Source organism: Gracilinanus agilis, chromosome 4, assembly GCF_016433145.1.
Source record: "Gracilinanus agilis isolate LMUSP501 chromosome 4, AgileGrace, whole genome shotgun sequence".
NCBI lineage: Eukaryota > Metazoa > Chordata > Mammalia > Didelphimorphia > Didelphidae > Gracilinanus > Gracilinanus agilis.
In genome coordinates this window covers 25,948,936-25,965,982 of record NC_058133.1, presented here as the reverse complement: position 1 = coordinate 25,965,982, position 17,047 = coordinate 25,948,936, and the positions used below count along the sequence as shown (strand labels likewise).

Here is a 17,047-nt window from a genome sequence, read left to right as displayed (position 1 = left end):
AATTAAGCAATGTGTAACTTGAAAAGGGGGTGCCCTGGTTAGATAGTGATATGGAGGCTTCATAAAAACAATGACTGGTGTTAAATATTAAGTAGCTGGGTCTCATCCGATCTTCACAATAACCCTGCAATGTGATGGCGAACCTATGGCATGTGTGCCAAAGGGGGCTCACCATCCCCTGTTCATTACTAGAAAGGTAGAGAGACTCAGCAGAGCCTCCCCTCCCCCACTCCACGTGCCTCCCTACCCTCTGCCCAGCTGCCCAATAGGAGCACTTAGTCCCTTCTCCCTTTCCACCTGGGCTAGGGACATTCTTCATTTCACCAGCCCCTCTGTTCAGCAGCCCAATGGGAGTACTTCCTCCCTCCCTTGTGTGTGAGGGGGGGCGGCGCTTGTGGCATTCGGTCTTGGGGGCATGGCACACAGTCTCTAAAAGGTTCACCATCTCTGCCCTTGGAGGTAGATGCTTGCTATCCCCTTTTTACAGATGAGGAAATTGAGGCAAACAGAAACCCTTATGTTGCATGGAATGTGACAGGACCTGAAGCAAGGTCCCTCAGGCATGTTGAGTAAACCTCCATATGGAAAATTTCTTGGCCACTGAGGCCAGGAGGCAGATGGGATGAGGATTTACTCTAGAATCAAGAATCCATTCTGACTCCTGTAGTATGTCTTGAAGTAGTACAAGTCTTGGAGGCTGCCCTCTAGGCCTGGAGCTCAACTTGCTTGTAGGTTGGTTATGTCAGGGATTGGTATCTGGGTAAAATGTGTTTTTTTTTTTACTTCTTGTAGAATTTTGTTCTTCTAGTACTCAGAAGCAAAAGAGGAATTTGCACCCAGTGCGCCTTGTCTGTCTGTCATCTCTGATGAACTACTTGGGGTACAGTTTCCTGATGTGTGACTGCCAACAATTTAGCCATAGTCAGGGCATGGGTCCTGATAGGAAGAAGTTATTTTTTGTTTTTATTTATCTCTTACTTACACTTCTCTAAGTTTCTGCTTCTGCTACCCAGGAACTTAAAACTTTTTTTGAGCGTGTGATTTTGGAGGTGACGCAGAGCATTTCTGGGAGCTGCTTTTTGTCAATAAGACCTTGTTGTAGAAAGGTTTTGCCCTCTATAGATTGATCCCTCAGTGAACAAAAGGAATCAGAAGAAACTGATAACAGATAGAGTGGTGAGAGGGTGAGAATTAGATAGAGAATGAGTTCTGGACTTGGACTTGGTAAAGTAGCTCCCACAGCAACAAAATCAGAAACCTTCAACTCGCTCAAATTATGCACCATTCTGATTTAAAAACTGTCTTCTAAATTGCCCTCCAGAATCCAACCATGACCTTTAAAGGATGCTGAGGCCTGGAGTGTGGAGGAGTGAAATATTACAGCTCAGTGTCTGACTCCAAATCCAGAAAAGGGCACAGGAAGGAGATCATAGGAGAAGTTAAGAGGAGATCTCGAGAGTTGAGAGGAAAACAGATTTCACATCATGACTGAAAAGATGGCAATTCGATTGAAAATGAAACAAAAGGAAATGAACCTAAAGATGAGCAGCTTGGAAAACTTCTTGCAGTGTTCACTTGGGGGCCAATTCAAGCCAGGAGGCTTAGATGGATTATTCAGGGTCCAGGGAGTTTTCTAAGGTGCTCATCACAATTCCTGGTGCATAGTAGGGGCTTAAGAAAAGTTTATTGATTGATTCATTGATTAGGTACCATCTGCCCTGGTGGAGGAACTTGATGCACCCAGCCAGATAAAACTGAGAGCAGAAAACTAGGGGGAAGTTGCAAAGAGCGACATTTCTACTCAATGTAAGAAGACACAAATGAGCGATTAGTGCTGTCTGAAGGTAGAAAAGTTTGTGTGGATAGGTGGCACATTGCCTTTTATGGTGGGGCTTTGAGCAAAGGTTGTGTATACTGTAATGGGTTCAACTAAGAGGCTGATTTTGTTTTATTCTGTATATCCTTTGTATGCGAACATGTGAGATTGTTTTGCTTTTGTCTCAAATATGTGAGATTGTTTTGCTTTTGTCTTTGGGTCCCCATTGCCTTGTGCAGTACCTGCCACATAGGAATGCTCAGTGAATGGGTATTGATTGAGTGCTAAATAAACTGATTGGTTTCTTTCCATTCTTTTAGAAGTTACAAGATTGAAGCTTCTCCCACTGGTTCAGCACCTGATGGATTTAAGGCAAATCTCATCTTTAAAGAGATTGAGAAGAAACTCGAAGAGGTCAGTGATCTTTTTCATCTTTGTCTAGAAGGATATGGGTTAAGGGAATAGACCCCAAAGCAAAGGAAAAGCAATCCATGATTCAGACACTGTCATGAATGAGATAATTTGGATTGAAGAGGATAGGCGGATCCCTGAAAGTGGGATCAGAGGTGCTAGGTTGAACCCTGCTTTTGCTACTTGGGTGACCTTGGATCTCAGCCAGCCCTTTGATCCCAGGGATTGCACATACTTTGTTTCTCAGGGTCTTGTTAACTAATAATTTGAGCAAAAGAGCTTTGGCCAGTGCCTAAGTGTGGTAATGAAATTGAGTGGAACAGGGTCAGTCAGTCAGCAAGTATGAATGCCCCATTGGAATGGGAAGGGGAGAAAACAAACACTGAGGACCTCTACATCAGAGGGATTAAGAGGTAGGGAACATGGTTTGATTTTTAAATCCTAAATCAGTGCTTTGGAAGAAGTTGTTTTTTTATATATCTGGGTCTTTTAAAAATAATTTTTGCTGTATGTGTTAATATCTGGGACATACAGACTGGATAGACCTTATTTTGGAAATGCTCAAAGTGGTAGTTCTTATAGAATAGACCCTCCCCCCCCGCCATGTGCAGTTTAAGTTTCAAATAAAATGTATTGGTTTTGCTTGTGAGTTTTTTTTCCATAACCACTTCTAAAGAAATCTCGAGTCCATTCTTTTTTCTGATATTTAGATAGCTGATTTGGAGGATTTATTTAACTTGACCTTTGGAGATAAACATATATATGTATATATTTTAAATATATATGAAAGCTGTTCACTTTAAAGCAAAAGAATCAAGGCTTTCTGTCCATTCTCTTCTTCCCTTTTCAAATCCCTAGTACAGTGATGGCAAGCCTGTGACACGTGTCATCACTGACGCGCATAGCCATTTTCGATGACATGTGGCCACATGCAGCTGCATACAGAGAAGTATGGGGCCGCCTGCTGAGGATGAAACATTTACTGTAGTGTAGTGTAGACACTCTGTGCACTATAGATGATAATTCTACCTATATTAATTTACCTATTTTGGTTTATTAAATAGTTATATATTACAATTATACATTTTTGTTATTTAAACTATAAATATTGTGAAATTATGGTTTTTTTCGCGAAGTGACATACCACCCAAGTTAGGCTTGGTTTTTTGGCGAATTTTGACACCGAGCTCAAAAGGTTGCCCATCACTGCCCTAGTACTATTTTCTAGTAGGATCATCAGATCAGCACTGTGCACACCTGGAATACAAAGATCGGCCAGTCTAGCCATCCAGTATCCTGTATTGTGTCAGGGATGTTTTTATGGGAGAAATAGGTTTTCACAGAATCTTGAGTTCTGGGGGACCTCAGATGTTATGCAGGCTAACCTATACCTAAATTGACATCTTCACTTTTCACCTTCCTGACACTTGATCATCCAGCCTTCTGGTGAAGACGTCCTCCAGTGATGGGGATGCCATTATCTCCTGAGGCAGCCTGTCTCACTTTGGGATGGTTCTTATTGCTTACAGGGAGCAGAAATGTGTGTCTGGATTTTCCATCCATTTTGCCTCGTTTTTGCCAAGGGTCCAAGCAGAACTCATCTAGTTCTTTTTCTACCTTAGAGTTCCTCAGAGACTTTGAAGACAGTTCTCATTTCCTCTTCTACAGCTTCTCTTCCCCAAGCCAAAAGCCCCAATTCTTCATCCTGGCTTCATGGGGCTCCATTGGACTCCAAGCCAGGGTAGCTGCCTTCCATGGAGCTTTAAACAGAACTCCTTTAACTTCCTCAAGAAAATCTAAGTTGATTAAAGTGCAAATATTTCAGTGCAGAATCAAAATTCTCTAATATTCTCATGTTTTTTTTGCTTTCTTTGTGACATAGCGGAGTAGGACCAGTATGTCCCCCCTGTTCAATCCAGAAAGATTAGACGGGAGCACTTGTAAGACCATCACGAGGGCTAGCTAAAGAGGCCCAGTGGGATGAATTGGAACTCATAGCCACTCTGGGAGGCTGGCCATACAGTCGGAGCCCAGAGCTTTGTGGAGGTGATGAGATCAGTGCTTGCCTCCTTCCTGGGGCCCTTTGGAGGAGAGAGCTTTAAAGGGCCACAAAAATGTAATTTGTTAATCACAAAAATAGGGACCATAATTATTAAGCTGGCATCACAAAGATAGTATGATGTTGTGGGAGAGAGTGAGGGAGAGCTGCAGGGGTCAGAGGCTGCCTTTGGGACCCCGGGTGAGTCACTTGGGCTTTGTCCTCTGCTCCTGTGCTTGTCATGGGCATTGGTGGGGGATTCCCCACACCAAGTGTACCTCCTTTGACAAAGCCCCAGAGCCATCAGTAGTCTCATCTATTGGAATTGCCCCAGGAGTCGAACTTCAGCCTTGCAACAGAAGCCCCATAAGTGACTGGGCCTTTGCTTTCCTGGCTAAGCCTTCTGCCCGAGGCCCAGCTCTCTGGCTTTTCCCACTTACTGATTTCTCCTTCCCACGATGGTTAGTTTCTTGAGTATAATTCTCGGTTCCTCCTGTGAGTGGCGGGAAGGGAAAAGCCTGGACCTTCGGTAAATTAATACTTACTGGGAAACAGCAGAGGAAGCTCTAGCAGAGATTTCCTTTCCACTTTTGTCCTCCTTGGCACGAGCCTCCCTAAGCTGCCTGGAAGTCAGGCATGGACCTTTTACCACATCGGTGCATAGGATGGCCCGTTGACATGGGGGCCAGGCAGGAGGAGGCCCGGAGACATGGGCGAGTGCTTTCTTTCTGCTCCCCACTTTCTCTGGCTTCCTCCTTCCCTGCCTGCTGTTTAGGGACTGATGGGGTGTTGGGAGAGACAGGACTGGCACCTGTTGGGATCCACCCCTAGGGTTTCTGCTTCTTGGTTCTGATTCTTTCTTTGGGGTCTAAGCAGAATAGAGTAAATACAACATGTATTTTGAGGACTTGGCTCACAACTGGCCACAGGTTCTCAGTGGTCCTGCACAGGACGAGCCTTAGAGCTGGAAGGGCAGAGGAAGACTAGGCCTTGTTGCCTAGGGAGGAGCCGTCAGGGCTTCCCTGGAATGGGAAGGGCTTCCTTGATGGCAACCTTGTCCTAGATGGTGCCAGGTGCTGTGGCCCTGGGGAAGGGTTTGGGGGGGTCAGAGTCGGTTACCTTCCAGATGCTAAAGTAACAAGGTAGAAGTGTTTTTGGCCAGATTTCCCCCTGATGATGAAGCCTTTAGATCTCTAAGCTCTTTGTTTGATATTTGCCTTCTTGGTGCCTTGCCAAGGGAAGGCCCTTATTGCATGTGGCATTGGTGCTTCCTGGGAATGCAAAGACTTGGGACTAGCCTGGTCCCTCTCATCACTCCCAGTTTACCAATGGAGATGAGGCATCGGGTGGCTTATTCCAGGTGTGCGCATCGTGTGAACAAAAGCCCAGGCCCCTCTCTCTCTTTGATTTTTATGATTGATTCAGAATACAATTTCAGGCAGAGAAGGCCTCCTTTTTACCTCAGGAATCATGGCAGGCTGGACCCGCTGACAGCTGAGGCCTCCCCTCACTCATTCATTAGCTTTTGTCATGAGAGCCGGAGAAGCAGCCCCTCTCTGGGAGCTCTCCTGGGGGTGCTCCAGATGTTTGTGCAACTCTGATTGGGGAAGGAAAATCCATCAGGTTGGGCAGCCTGGAACTAATTTTTTTCCTTCCTTTTGACAGGAGGGAGAACAGTATGTGAAGAAAATTGGAGGTGTTTTTGCCTTCAAGGTGAAAGATGGTCCTGGAGGGAAAGAAGCCACTTGGGTGGTGGATGTGAAAAACGGCCGAGGCTCCGTCGATGTTAATTCAGGTTAGTTATGTGGCTGCCGCGGCATTCCAACCATAGACTCTGTAATGTGGGGAGCTCCGGGACACCTCATTCCTCCATTTGGAGCATCCAGCCCCAGGGCTGTCCAGTATCAATGCTTCCCTCCGTCCCTGCCGCCTCGTTCCCCAGGCACTCTCCTAATACCACCACATGGCCCTGGTCTGGAGAATGAAGCCAGAACGCAGGACCAGACCAAGGTTGATAATAGACCTGGGGGTGGGGGTAGACTTTCTCTGCTCTCCACTGCCTTCTCTAGTCCTTCAGGGGGTGTAGGAAGCTCCGCCATCTCTGCCTCCCTTCACTGGGGGGGCCCCGGACTGGGCTCAGTGCGCTGGGCGGAAGACAAATCAAACTGGCACCCTCACAAGAAATGTAGATTCTCTTGGGGGAAACAGCTGGTACCTAGGCAGATCCTCAGTATATACTGAGCTAATCCAAAGCCATTTCTAGGGGGGCACCTGCAACTCAGGGCACAAGGAAAGACCTTGGTAAGGGAGGCGGCTCCTGAGTTGGGCCTCAACAGCTAGTACAGTGCAAAGGTATGGAGATGGGAAATGGGAGTCCCCTACGTGGGACAGCAAGCACACCAATATGGCGGCAATTTGGAGTATGTGGAGAACAAGGCACAGACAGCCTGGAGAAGTAGAAATGACAGAATTTGTATTTGGTCCTAAAGGCACTGGGGAGCTCTAGAAGTTCTTGAGCTGGGAAATGGTGTGGTCAGAATTGGGCTTTTAGGATAGCTTTTGGCAGCTCTGTGGAGGATGGACAGAAGGGAGGAGAGATAGGAAGAAGGGAGGCCAGTCAGGGGGAGGAGATGGAGGCCAGCCTAGGCAGGGGGGAATGGAGGAATGGAGAAAGCTCGGGGAGGGGGCAGCACACAGATGGGAGGAATTGGGGAGCCACAACTGACCATTACAAGCTGCTCTGGGGAGACTGGGAGAACAGGCGGGTGGTGCCTGATTTGTGGCCTTGCAGGTGAGCTGCCCACAGGCACCGGGATGCCATCAAGGCCTCTGCACTTGACTTCATCCTCATTCAGGTTGGCATGGGGAACTGCCTTCTCCTTATGGCTGAGGAGAAAGATCTAAGAAGGGACCAGCCTGGGGCAGGTAGGACAGACAAGCCTGAGAGGCCTTGAGGAAGACCCACCTGGGAAGATAATGAGGAAAACTGGCTGAATCAATCAGACTCTGTCTCTCCTTCTCTCTCCCTTTGTCTCAGTCTCTTGTCTTCTGTCTCTCTCTCTCCCTCTCTATTTGTCTCTCCCTCTTTCTCTGTGTCTCTCCCTCTCTCCCTCTCTATCTCTCTCCCCCTCTCCCTCTCTATCTCTTTCCCTCTCTCCTTCTTTCTCTGTCTCCTCCTCTGTCTGTTTGTCTTCCCCCTCTCTCCACCCCCCTCTCTTCCCCATCTCTCATCTTTCCCCCCTTACAGTGACATGCACTCACATACACCCGTTTTTAGCATTTAAAGGCTTGCACAACCATTTCCTCCCCACCAGCCTGGGGGAGGAGTAAATGTCCTTCCCTTACAAGTGTGGCGATTGAAGGAGCAGCGCGGTCTCCTCATGCTCCTACAGCCAATAAGTGTCTGAGCTGGGGGGGCCGGGGCTGTGTACCCAACATCTTGGTGTTATATGCAGAGAACACCGCCTTGTCTCTCCGCCTGTATTGGACTGGAGGAGGTTTGGGGACTTCAGAGGAGGGAAGAGATCTGCCATCTGAACCGAACCTGGACAAATAGGAAGGCTTTACTAGGACAGGGGAGGGGCTGGGCCGGCCAGGGCCGGATGGTGGTCCGAGGGAAGGGAACAGATGACTGAAAACACAAACTCTCCAAGTTCTGGGCACAGTTTGGGAATGATGTGTCGTCACCCTGGCTGGAACATAGAGGATGTTTAGGAGAACATAGTTGGGGATAAAGCCGGAAAGTTAGGTTCTGCGTGGTTTCTAGGGAGCCCCACATAGAAGCCCAGAGTTCAGGAGAGGGTAAACATTTAAGAAAGAGAGGAGCCGAGCGGGCCGGGGCTCTGAGGAGGCAGGAGGGGTTAGGAACAGGGCAGACAGGGAGGAGCGGCGCTGACGGGTCGGGAGGAGGGCGCGCTCTGATTTTCTTGGTGAATCCCGGAGGTGAGGGAGGGGGAGAGCTGGGCAGTGGCGCGGGGCAGCAGCGGATACAGGAGACGTGCACGTCCTGTCCGGTCAGGAGGCTGCAGGAGGAGGCAGGAATTGGACGTAGCAGGTAGATTCCATTTCCTTACAGGCAGAAAATGACTGGGGCTGCCTCTTACTGTGCTCCATCTTGGGAAAATGGAAGAGAATGAAAGAAAGGAGAGAGCAGGGAAGGGCCCCCCAAGGAAACAAGGAGGCTCCTGTGTGCCGCCTGCGAAGCTTCAGTTCCTGCTCTGAAGGCTTCTCGTGGTGGGCAGGGCCGGCATCCCTCCCTCTGACAGATGAGTCTGTTGAGTCTCAGATTGTTGAAGTGACTCCCCCAAGGCTGCCCAGTGAGTCCAGTCACGGAGCTGGGACTTCCCACGTCCAGTCCAGTCCAGTCTGTCTGCTGCACCCCATCTCCATCTTAAGAAAAGGTGCTGAACGGCTTTCACACGCTCAGCCTCCACCTTTCTTTGTTGGGTTGGTTTAAGGTCTCCCTGCCAGGCTGTCCCGCTCCGGGGCAAAGTTCTCTTAGGCCTGGGCAAGGCTAATGTGCTGAAACTGACACCTGCTGGCACCTGGGACGTGCCATGTATGTGGGGAGCCCCGGGGGGACGCCAGCGCCTTTTGTGAGGCCAACAAGTGCCCATTTGTGAGAGCTTGGCAGCCCTCGAGCCCTGGGAACGTGTCCTAATTTGAACTGGTATCGCAGAGGCAATTTTCTTTCCCAAACCTTTGAGTCTGCAGAATTAATGGATTATTCGTTGGTGACTTTCTGCTTCTTTTGTTTATTTATTTATTTATTTTTTAAGGGCCCTTAACTTCTGTGTATTGGCTGCTAGGCAGAAGAGAGGTAAGGGTGGGCAATGGGGGTCAAGTGACTTACCCAGGGTCACACAGCTGGGAAGTGTCTGAGGCCGGATTTGAACCTAGGACTTCCCGCCTCTAGGCCTGGCTCTCAGTCCACTGAGCTACCCAGCTGCCCCGCTTTCTGCTTCTTTTAAAAAATGTTTCGTTTGCTTCGGACCATCAGAATCTGCTGCAGGTGGGTTTTGCAGGGATGACCTCCATGCAGTGTTCCCTGCCTGACGGGCCTTCCACCCCTTCTCTCCACCTGCCAGAATCTCTGTCCCACTTTCCCATCAGAACTGCCCTGATGGCCTTTCCTTCCTCAGGAAGCCTCCCAGGATTGCACGTTTAGGGAATGTCTTTATTGAAACAGCCTGTGAGCATTCCATGAGTTCTTTCAGGCATTGGCCCCCGTGTGCCCTGCTTAAATGCAGGGACTGCCTCACCCCGGGATGACACAGGCAGGTTTGATACCCCTGGAGGCCCCGCAGAGCCTCCTTCCTTAGGCAGGGAGAGGCCAGGGTGCCCGCCACTCGTCCTTCTGGACCGGTACTGGCACTTCCCATTGTGTTCCTGTGACTTCATTACGAGGGCATCATGTGCCCATTGCTCAGCTTTCCCTCACTTCCCCCATGCGAGGGCGCGTCTCTGGACTCCTCGGCTGCCTTTACTGGCGGCCAGCCACATCCCCAGTTTGGGGGTGAACGAGGCTCGTCATGGAGGGCCACAGTGCTTGGCAGGGGGCAGCTCAAGGGGGAGGGGCTGCCCTCAGGGCTCTTCTTGGGTGTTTGTATAGCTCGTGGCGGGCTGCGTTTGTGTCCGTCTGGGCTGTGCGGCGTCTGTCTGAGCATAGGGACAGAGCGGCGTCCCTCTGCACGTTCCTCCTCGGCCCAGCTACGCGGACGCCGATTCCAACAGAGATCTGGTGTTTGCTTCCCTCAGATGCTCACTTCCCCCTTCCTTCCCTCCTGTGTCTGTTCCAGACAAGAAGGCCGACTGCACCATCACGATGGCCGACACGGACTTGATGGATTTGATGACCGGCAAAATGAATCCTCAGTCGGTAAGTGTGAGAGAGAGGAAGGGGCCAGGCTGGGGGCAGGGGGAGGCCCATCGGGGGACCAGAGCCGCAGGGACCCGAGGCCAGCCGGCCTGTCCCATTTCTCAGAGGGGAACCTGAGGCCCCCAAAGCTCTGGAGCTGTGAAGTCGGCACGGAGAATGTCGAGCCTTTCCTCAGAGCCTTCTCGTACTCGCTTCACAGAATTGGAACTTAACCGTGTCCTCTGCAAAGTGGGAGTCACAGCGGCCCCCCGTCTTGAGGACCAAATGAGATGAAATGTGTAAAGGTGTTGGCAAGGCCTAACGGTCTAGAGATGGGCAGTGCCAGGCCTGCCCATGGGGCCTGCACGTCTGCCCGGCACAGCCCTGAATGCCGCTTCAGGAAGGGGGTGTTTTCCTGCTGCCTCCAGAAACATCCCCTAAAGGATCGCTGGCGGCAGACTTGAGGCAGGGGGTCCGAGCGAGGAGCCTGCAGACCCTGTGGGGGTCCGATGCAGGTTCCGGGATTCACCCTCTGGGGGACTGTGGGTGAGTCCTTTGACTTGTGAGAGGGCTGGACGAAATGATTAGGAAGAAGCTTTCTGGCTGCCAACCCTGTGAGTGACTGTTTATGCTCCTGCTAGAGAGCCGCTCGGCCCAGGGGGTGGAGAGCCGGCATCCGTCCAAAAGACCAGAGTTCAAATCCCCTCCTGAGCCCTGGGCTGGCTCTGTGTGCTGGGCAGGTCTCTGAGGGCCCCAGGCAGCCCCCATGCCTCGGAGAGCCGCCCCTCCCCCGGCTACAGCCCCTGTCTGGAGGGGGTTCAGGAAGCATCACTGTGAGCAGGGACTGGACCCTGTGAGCTTTGCGGGCTTCCGCGTGTATTAAATAGGTTGTGCTCAAAGGCCCGAACCCTGCGAGCTCTGGGCAGAAGACAGTGTTCCCTATAGGAAGGAAAGATTTGCTTTTCCAGACAGGGAAAAGGGCATTAGTCATCCTTGCCAGGCAGCCTGGGGAGAAGCAGGGCTCTCCCTGCAGCCGAGTCTGCCTCCCCTAGCAGCTGCCACGCTCAGAGCTCGCCCAGAGAGGACGGCCGGCAGCCCCTTGTGCGGCCCTTCCTGAGGCGAGACTGAAAAGCCCCCAGCACATGGCGGCCCCTCTAACGTTTCTCCCGAGTTTTCCTGGGATTTATTGCACAGTAAATGTAGGAGCCATTAAAATGGCTTCCCAGGACGGATCGGATCGGCTCTCCTTATTGAGTGCCCCGAGCTGGCGTGCTGCCCGGGGCTGGGGGGGCTCCTTGTCAAGCAGCCCATGAGGTGGGGGATATTTAATCCACTTCGGGCTGCCTTCTAAGGGCTTATAAACACGTTCTTCTGGGCGCTTTTCTTAAAAAGAAAAATGACGCTCACTTAATCCTGTGCACCAAGGCCCTGGGTAGGCATTTTAAAGAAAATCCCAAGCCAACCATGGCAGACGGGAGTGCTTTTGGTGGGGCATCCGGCGGGGCCTCGTTTCCAGGAAAAGGGCCGACAGGATGACAAAAATAGTGCATCACACACAGGCTTGGAGGAACCTCAGAACACTCTGGGGCCTGGGGGACAGCAGCAAGGACTTTCTGGGCCTCAGTTTTCTCATCTGTAAAATGAGGGCTTGGACTAGGTTCCTTGGAACCCTTAAATTCTATTATTCTGTGCTAAGGACCCCCAGCAGCGGTGAATGGAGTAAGAAGAATTGAGTTGAATCTTGACTTTGGGAAAGACACATCGCCTGGGCCTCAGTTTCCTCATCTGTGGAAAGAAGAGGGTTGGCCTCAGTGACTGCTCATAAATCCAGGACCCTACAATGCTCAGTTTCCTTATCTGTAAGCTAAGGATACCTCAAGTACCTGCCTCATGGGTTGTTTTGAGAAATAATAGAGCAATCACTGATTCTATCATGTTTAAGGCTTGCAAAGCACTTAACTTACAATCTATTTTTTCTCACAATCAGCTATAAATACTATAGATATTCCATTTTAGAGTTAAGAATGTTGAGGCCAGGAGAGGCGAAGTCCTTCCCAGTACAAGCCAAGCCTGTCCGAATGTCCATCGTTTGTATAATCTGCCTCCTTGTGCCCGGTCCTGGGCTCTCTAAGGCTGTGTGGCCAGAGCCCAGCCTGGCTTTCCCTCTCAAGCTGGGAAGGCCTTGAGCCAGGGCAGCAGCGGACAAGATGCCTGTTATCCAGGCATGGCCGAATGGAGAGGGGCCCCCGCAGCGCCTGGGAGAGGGGGTGCTCCCCTGAGGATGCTGGGGGCCTCCTGTCCGTCTGAGTGCAGCCCTGTTCTTTGTGTTTTGTTCTGCGGAGCCCCGTCTGCTCCTGCTCTGCCTTCCAGAAGATCTGTGTGTCGGGCTGCCTCCAGGGGCCGCTCACACGTCTGCGGCTTTTAGAGAATTGGGTTCTCTGGACAGCTCTGTAAAAGAGAGCGATGGAGGCCGGCGGCGCATTAGGCGAGCCCCGCGTGACCTGGATGAGCGGCTGCCTCAGAAGCCTCCGAGGCTGAGCACGCAGCGTAATGCCTTTTCCTTTGCTCCGACAGGCGTTCTTTCAAGGCAAGTTGAAAATCACCGGCAACATGGGTCTGGCCATGAAGCTGCAAAGCCTCCAGCTGCAGCCTGGCAAAGCGAAGCTGTGAAGGAGCGAGCGCACGCCTGGGCGACGACCTCGGGGGGCTCGGAGGCCTGGCAAACGGGGAGACATAGATGCGGTGCGTGTGCAGCCCCGCACACACACACGCATCTATGCGTAGGACCACTCGGCCGTTGGCCTCTCCTCCTGGGCCCCGGACGATCAGAGCTTCGGTGTCACTACCGTGGCCGTGCCGAGTGGCATGAAACTGCACATCGAAAATTTAATGGGGTAATTATAGTCTGGGTTAAATTGAGCGGCAAAATCCAAGAACTCAGTCCACAAACGATCTCCTATTGCTTATAAAATAGATTTCAGGATATTCTGCTGAGTTTTCCTTGGGAGAACTGGCTGGGCAGACAGTAGCGTTGTGCACTTGAGTACCCGCATCGAGTTCCCTTCCCATTTTTAAAAAATGCTGTCAAGGAACTTGAATTTTTAAGAAGAACTTAAATTCTTTGTGTAACTCAAAAAGATCAGGCCTGGATCATGGAGAGAGACGTCCCCTCCTCTCTCTTTAAATCAAACCGAGGGAGGTTTTCTTCTTGAAATCAATGTGTTTGATTCTCGAAACAACATTATTCACAATTAAGTAGGCAGTCACTTTGCTTTGAGAGGCACAGCGTTTCCTGGATCGACTTCAGCAAGCAGGCGTGCCGGCTGTCCCTTCCTCCTGCAGTACGTCTCATTACTTAGCCGGATTTAATTTTTCTGGTGTCTGAATGTTAATTACGCACTTTCTTTTTAACTTTCTGGTAATTTACTAAGATCGGGATAAATAATGACTTTGAAAGTTTAATAGAAAATAAATCTGCTTTTCCTGGTTTCCTTTGTTTTTCCTTTTTTTATGGGTGCAATTTTGTTTGGATAATAGGAAACAGCTGTGACGACGAGGCACTTGGGGCCGCTGGATAGCTCAGTGGATAGAGTGCCAGGCCTGGAGTCGGGAGGGCCAGGGTTCAAATCTACCCTCAGACACTTCCTAGCCGTGTGACCCTGGGTGAGTCACTTCACCCTGATGGCTCAGCTCTTGTCGCTCTTCTTAGAATGTCTACTAAGAAAGTGAGGTTTTAAAAAAGAAAAAGACGGTTGTGTCCTCGAGGCAACGTTGGAGTAGTCAGTGACTAGGTACTGATGAAGTGCCCACTCTGTGCTAGGCACTAAGGCTAAGGGTTCAGAGGCCCCCAAGGCCTTGTGGAGGACTGGTTGTATTCAGTTTGACTCATCATAAAATAAATCTCCAAGGACCATGGAGAGCAGAAGGCTTTGGCATGAAAATATGGGCATCAGCAAGTTGTCGTCTGGTTGGCTTCGACCTCAGCTCTGGAGGATCCAGTGACTCCTCCGGCTCAGAGCCCCTCCCCTCCCCTCAGCACCCCCAAATCGGCCTATTTCAGCTGTTCCGACTGCTCCTCGGGGCCCTTTCTCCCATCTTAGGCCATGGATGTTGCCTATTTCTCACTAGGTATCCCCTCTACTTTTAGCAGGCTTCCCCCCTGCCCCCAGACCCGAGGCTTCCTCCTGTTTCCTTCACACACACCCAGCCCCCTCCAGACTAGACATTTAAGGGACCCTTGGGAACAGCTCCCTTCTGTCCCCCCACCCACCTCTCGGGGAGCACCCCAGGGTGATTCCCAGCAGCCAAGACAGGTATCGTGAGCGTGGGGAGGAGCCACCTGGAATAATGGGGGGATTCCAACTGCCAGGGATCAGGGTGATTCTTACAGCTCTTTCCGGGACCCTTACTGGGCTTCTGGTGGCTGAGCTGGGATCTTCGTTCACCTGCCAGCACTCTTGCCAAAGAAGGAGCACAAATCCAGCTTTGCTCTCAGCCTAATGCATCTCCTTGCCACATACTTCTGTTTGTGTTCACTTTATTAGTACTAGACCTGTTGGACACATTCCCTTTTAGTCCTGAGGATGGCATTTCCTCCAGGCCCTGGCACACTTTTCTACATATAAGTAGGAAGGAAGGAAATAGGCATTTTAAAAACACCTACTATGTGTCACATTATACAAATGCTTTATAAATACAGCATTCATGACAACCTTGGGCAGGAAGGCCCATTATCCCCATTTTACAGGTGAAGAAACTGAGTTTGACTAAAGTTAAGAGACTAATGGGGGCAGTGAGGTGGCTTGGTAGATGGAAAGGCAGTAGAAAATGGTGACAGCTCGCCTGTTGGCTTCTACCTTTGAACACAGATTCCCCCCGTGATGACCATAAAAACCAGGTGGAGAAAGGAAAGTGGGTTAACAGAATGGCCAATGGCTAATGGTATTCTTTCCCACTGCCTTCTTGGGAGAAGGACGCCTGAAATGGCTTCTAGAGGTTTGGCCCCCTTGGGCATCGGAGCATCCTGACATCCTCGGGAACCCCGAGATCTCCAACAAGGACCTCCTCTCTGGAGGCTTGGCCTAGGCTGACTCGTATTCTCATACAAGTTTCTCCAGGGCTGTTTCTCCATCCTCCGGGGACACATCTGGGCCTCTAATACTCCAATGAGATCCCACCACTAGCCTTGAGACTGATGAGTCAGTGTACGAGTATAGATCTCTTAAAAAACCCTCACCTTCTCTCCTAGAATCCACACTAAGTATTGGTTCCAGGGCACCACCCTCATGCAGGCCCTTGTCGCCTCACCCCTGGTAGGCCCACCTGCCTCCAGGCTCTTCCCACTGCTGAACTGATCATCCTGAACTTGGGTCTGGCCATATCATCCTTTCTCTGCCATAAACGCCTCCTTTTGGCTTTCAAAGCTCTTAGAACTGGGCTTTTCCCTACTTCTCCAGTCTTCTTAGACCTTAATCCCCACTATGTGCTCCAGAATCCAGTGGTCCTGGCCCCCTTGCTGACTCTGGACTAACTGGACGTGTGAAAGAGGGAAGAGTTTGGAGGCATGGAGCCTTATCTCCAGCCCTTGCTATATTCCGGCCGAAGGTGGTGAGGGCCCGGACTAGGGATGAAGTCGACTGGAGGAAAGGGGGGACGTGGACGAGAGATGCTGCGAAGGGAGAACCGGTAAGACGTGGGAGTTGGTTAGACATGGGGAGGTGACAGAGCAACGCATTAAGGATGACCACAGGGGAGCAAAGGAGCTGGCTGAGTAGAAAGTTGAAAAAGGGGCCAAGGGAAAGGGGTGGGCTTGGCCCAAAAGGACATGAGTTCTGGACGTGCCGGTTTATTTAAGATGAGCATTTATTGTGAATCCTTTTAAGTTCAGATCCTAACTGGTTGAAGAGTTAAGGCCTGTTCAAATCTGTATCAACGGTCTAACGTCTTACTGGTTTCGCCAGATTGAGTAAATTTTTAAGTTTTGACAAATCCATGTGACCCTGGAGAAGGCACTCTGATTTCTGGGCCTCTGCCCTGATCTATAAAATGAGATAGTCTCTAAAGGGAAGAAAAAGGAAGAAGTATATGGCCCCTTCCATGTGCCAGGAACTTTACAAATATTATCTTGTTTGAGCCTCACAATAACCCTGGGGTGCAGGCATTTAGGCTCCATTTTGCAGTTGATAAAATCGAGGCAAACAGAGATTAAGTGACTTGTCCAGGTTTACAGCCAGCTAATTGAGCCTGGAATGGACTCTGGGTCCAACACTTGATCCATCGTGCTAATAGTCATCTCTTTATCTCTAATGTGCCTTTTGGTTCTAAATCCTATGATCATATTCTAAATGGAGATGTTGGTTTGGCTTTCAAAAGGTTTGGGTTACAGAGATCACACAGCTAGCAGACACAGGATTTGAAAACAGTGCTAGCTTCCTCGAAAGATGTCTTCTCTTTCTTTCCATAAATACTAAGGAAGCATGAAATTATTAATTAAATAAAAGAAAACAGGGTCAATGAGGTGTTGATTGACTTTGGGTCTATCCCACAGATTTTTCGAGGCAACTCTGGTCAGCACTAAATACTAATGGGGGCCTGAAAGATTTATGTGCCCTCCGGAAGCAATTTTTTTACTAGCAGGATCTGGCCAAATAGTAGGGATTCTTCCCAATAGTGAGTTCCAGAATCCCCTGAGCATGCCCGGCATTTATCTCTGCCTTAATACGAGAGCATATAAAATAAATCCTCAGTTCGTTGTAAGTCCAGAAAATCTTGGTCCAGAATTTTAGCTCTCAGGAAATGTGGAACACGATTCCATCTGGCAGTCGCTTTAGTCTGAGCCACAATCTTAGCAAGACTTTTTGGAGAAGTTGGCTGATTTGAGAAGAACCGAGATCGATACAATCTCAGCAGGACTCCATCTGCGCTC

General features: G+C 50.1%; 1 protein-coding gene across 1 annotated transcript in view; it reads left to right on the top strand.

The window, feature by feature from the left end:
* Window positions 1–13,610, top strand: part of SCP2 (sterol carrier protein 2) — a 77,044-nt gene extending 63,434 nt beyond the window's left edge. Inside the window, exons 13-16 of the mRNA XM_044676218.1 lie at window positions 2,137–2,230; window positions 5,931–6,060; window positions 10,064–10,143; window positions 12,697–13,610. Coding sequence (XP_044532153.1) covers window positions 2,137–2,230; window positions 5,931–6,060; window positions 10,064–10,143; window positions 12,697–12,792 — 400 coding nt within the window. The 3' untranslated portion in view covers window positions 12,793–13,610. The remainder of the gene's footprint in view (window positions 1–2,136; window positions 2,231–5,930; window positions 6,061–10,063; window positions 10,144–12,696) is intronic.
* Window positions 13,611–17,047: the final 3,437 nt, after the last annotated feature.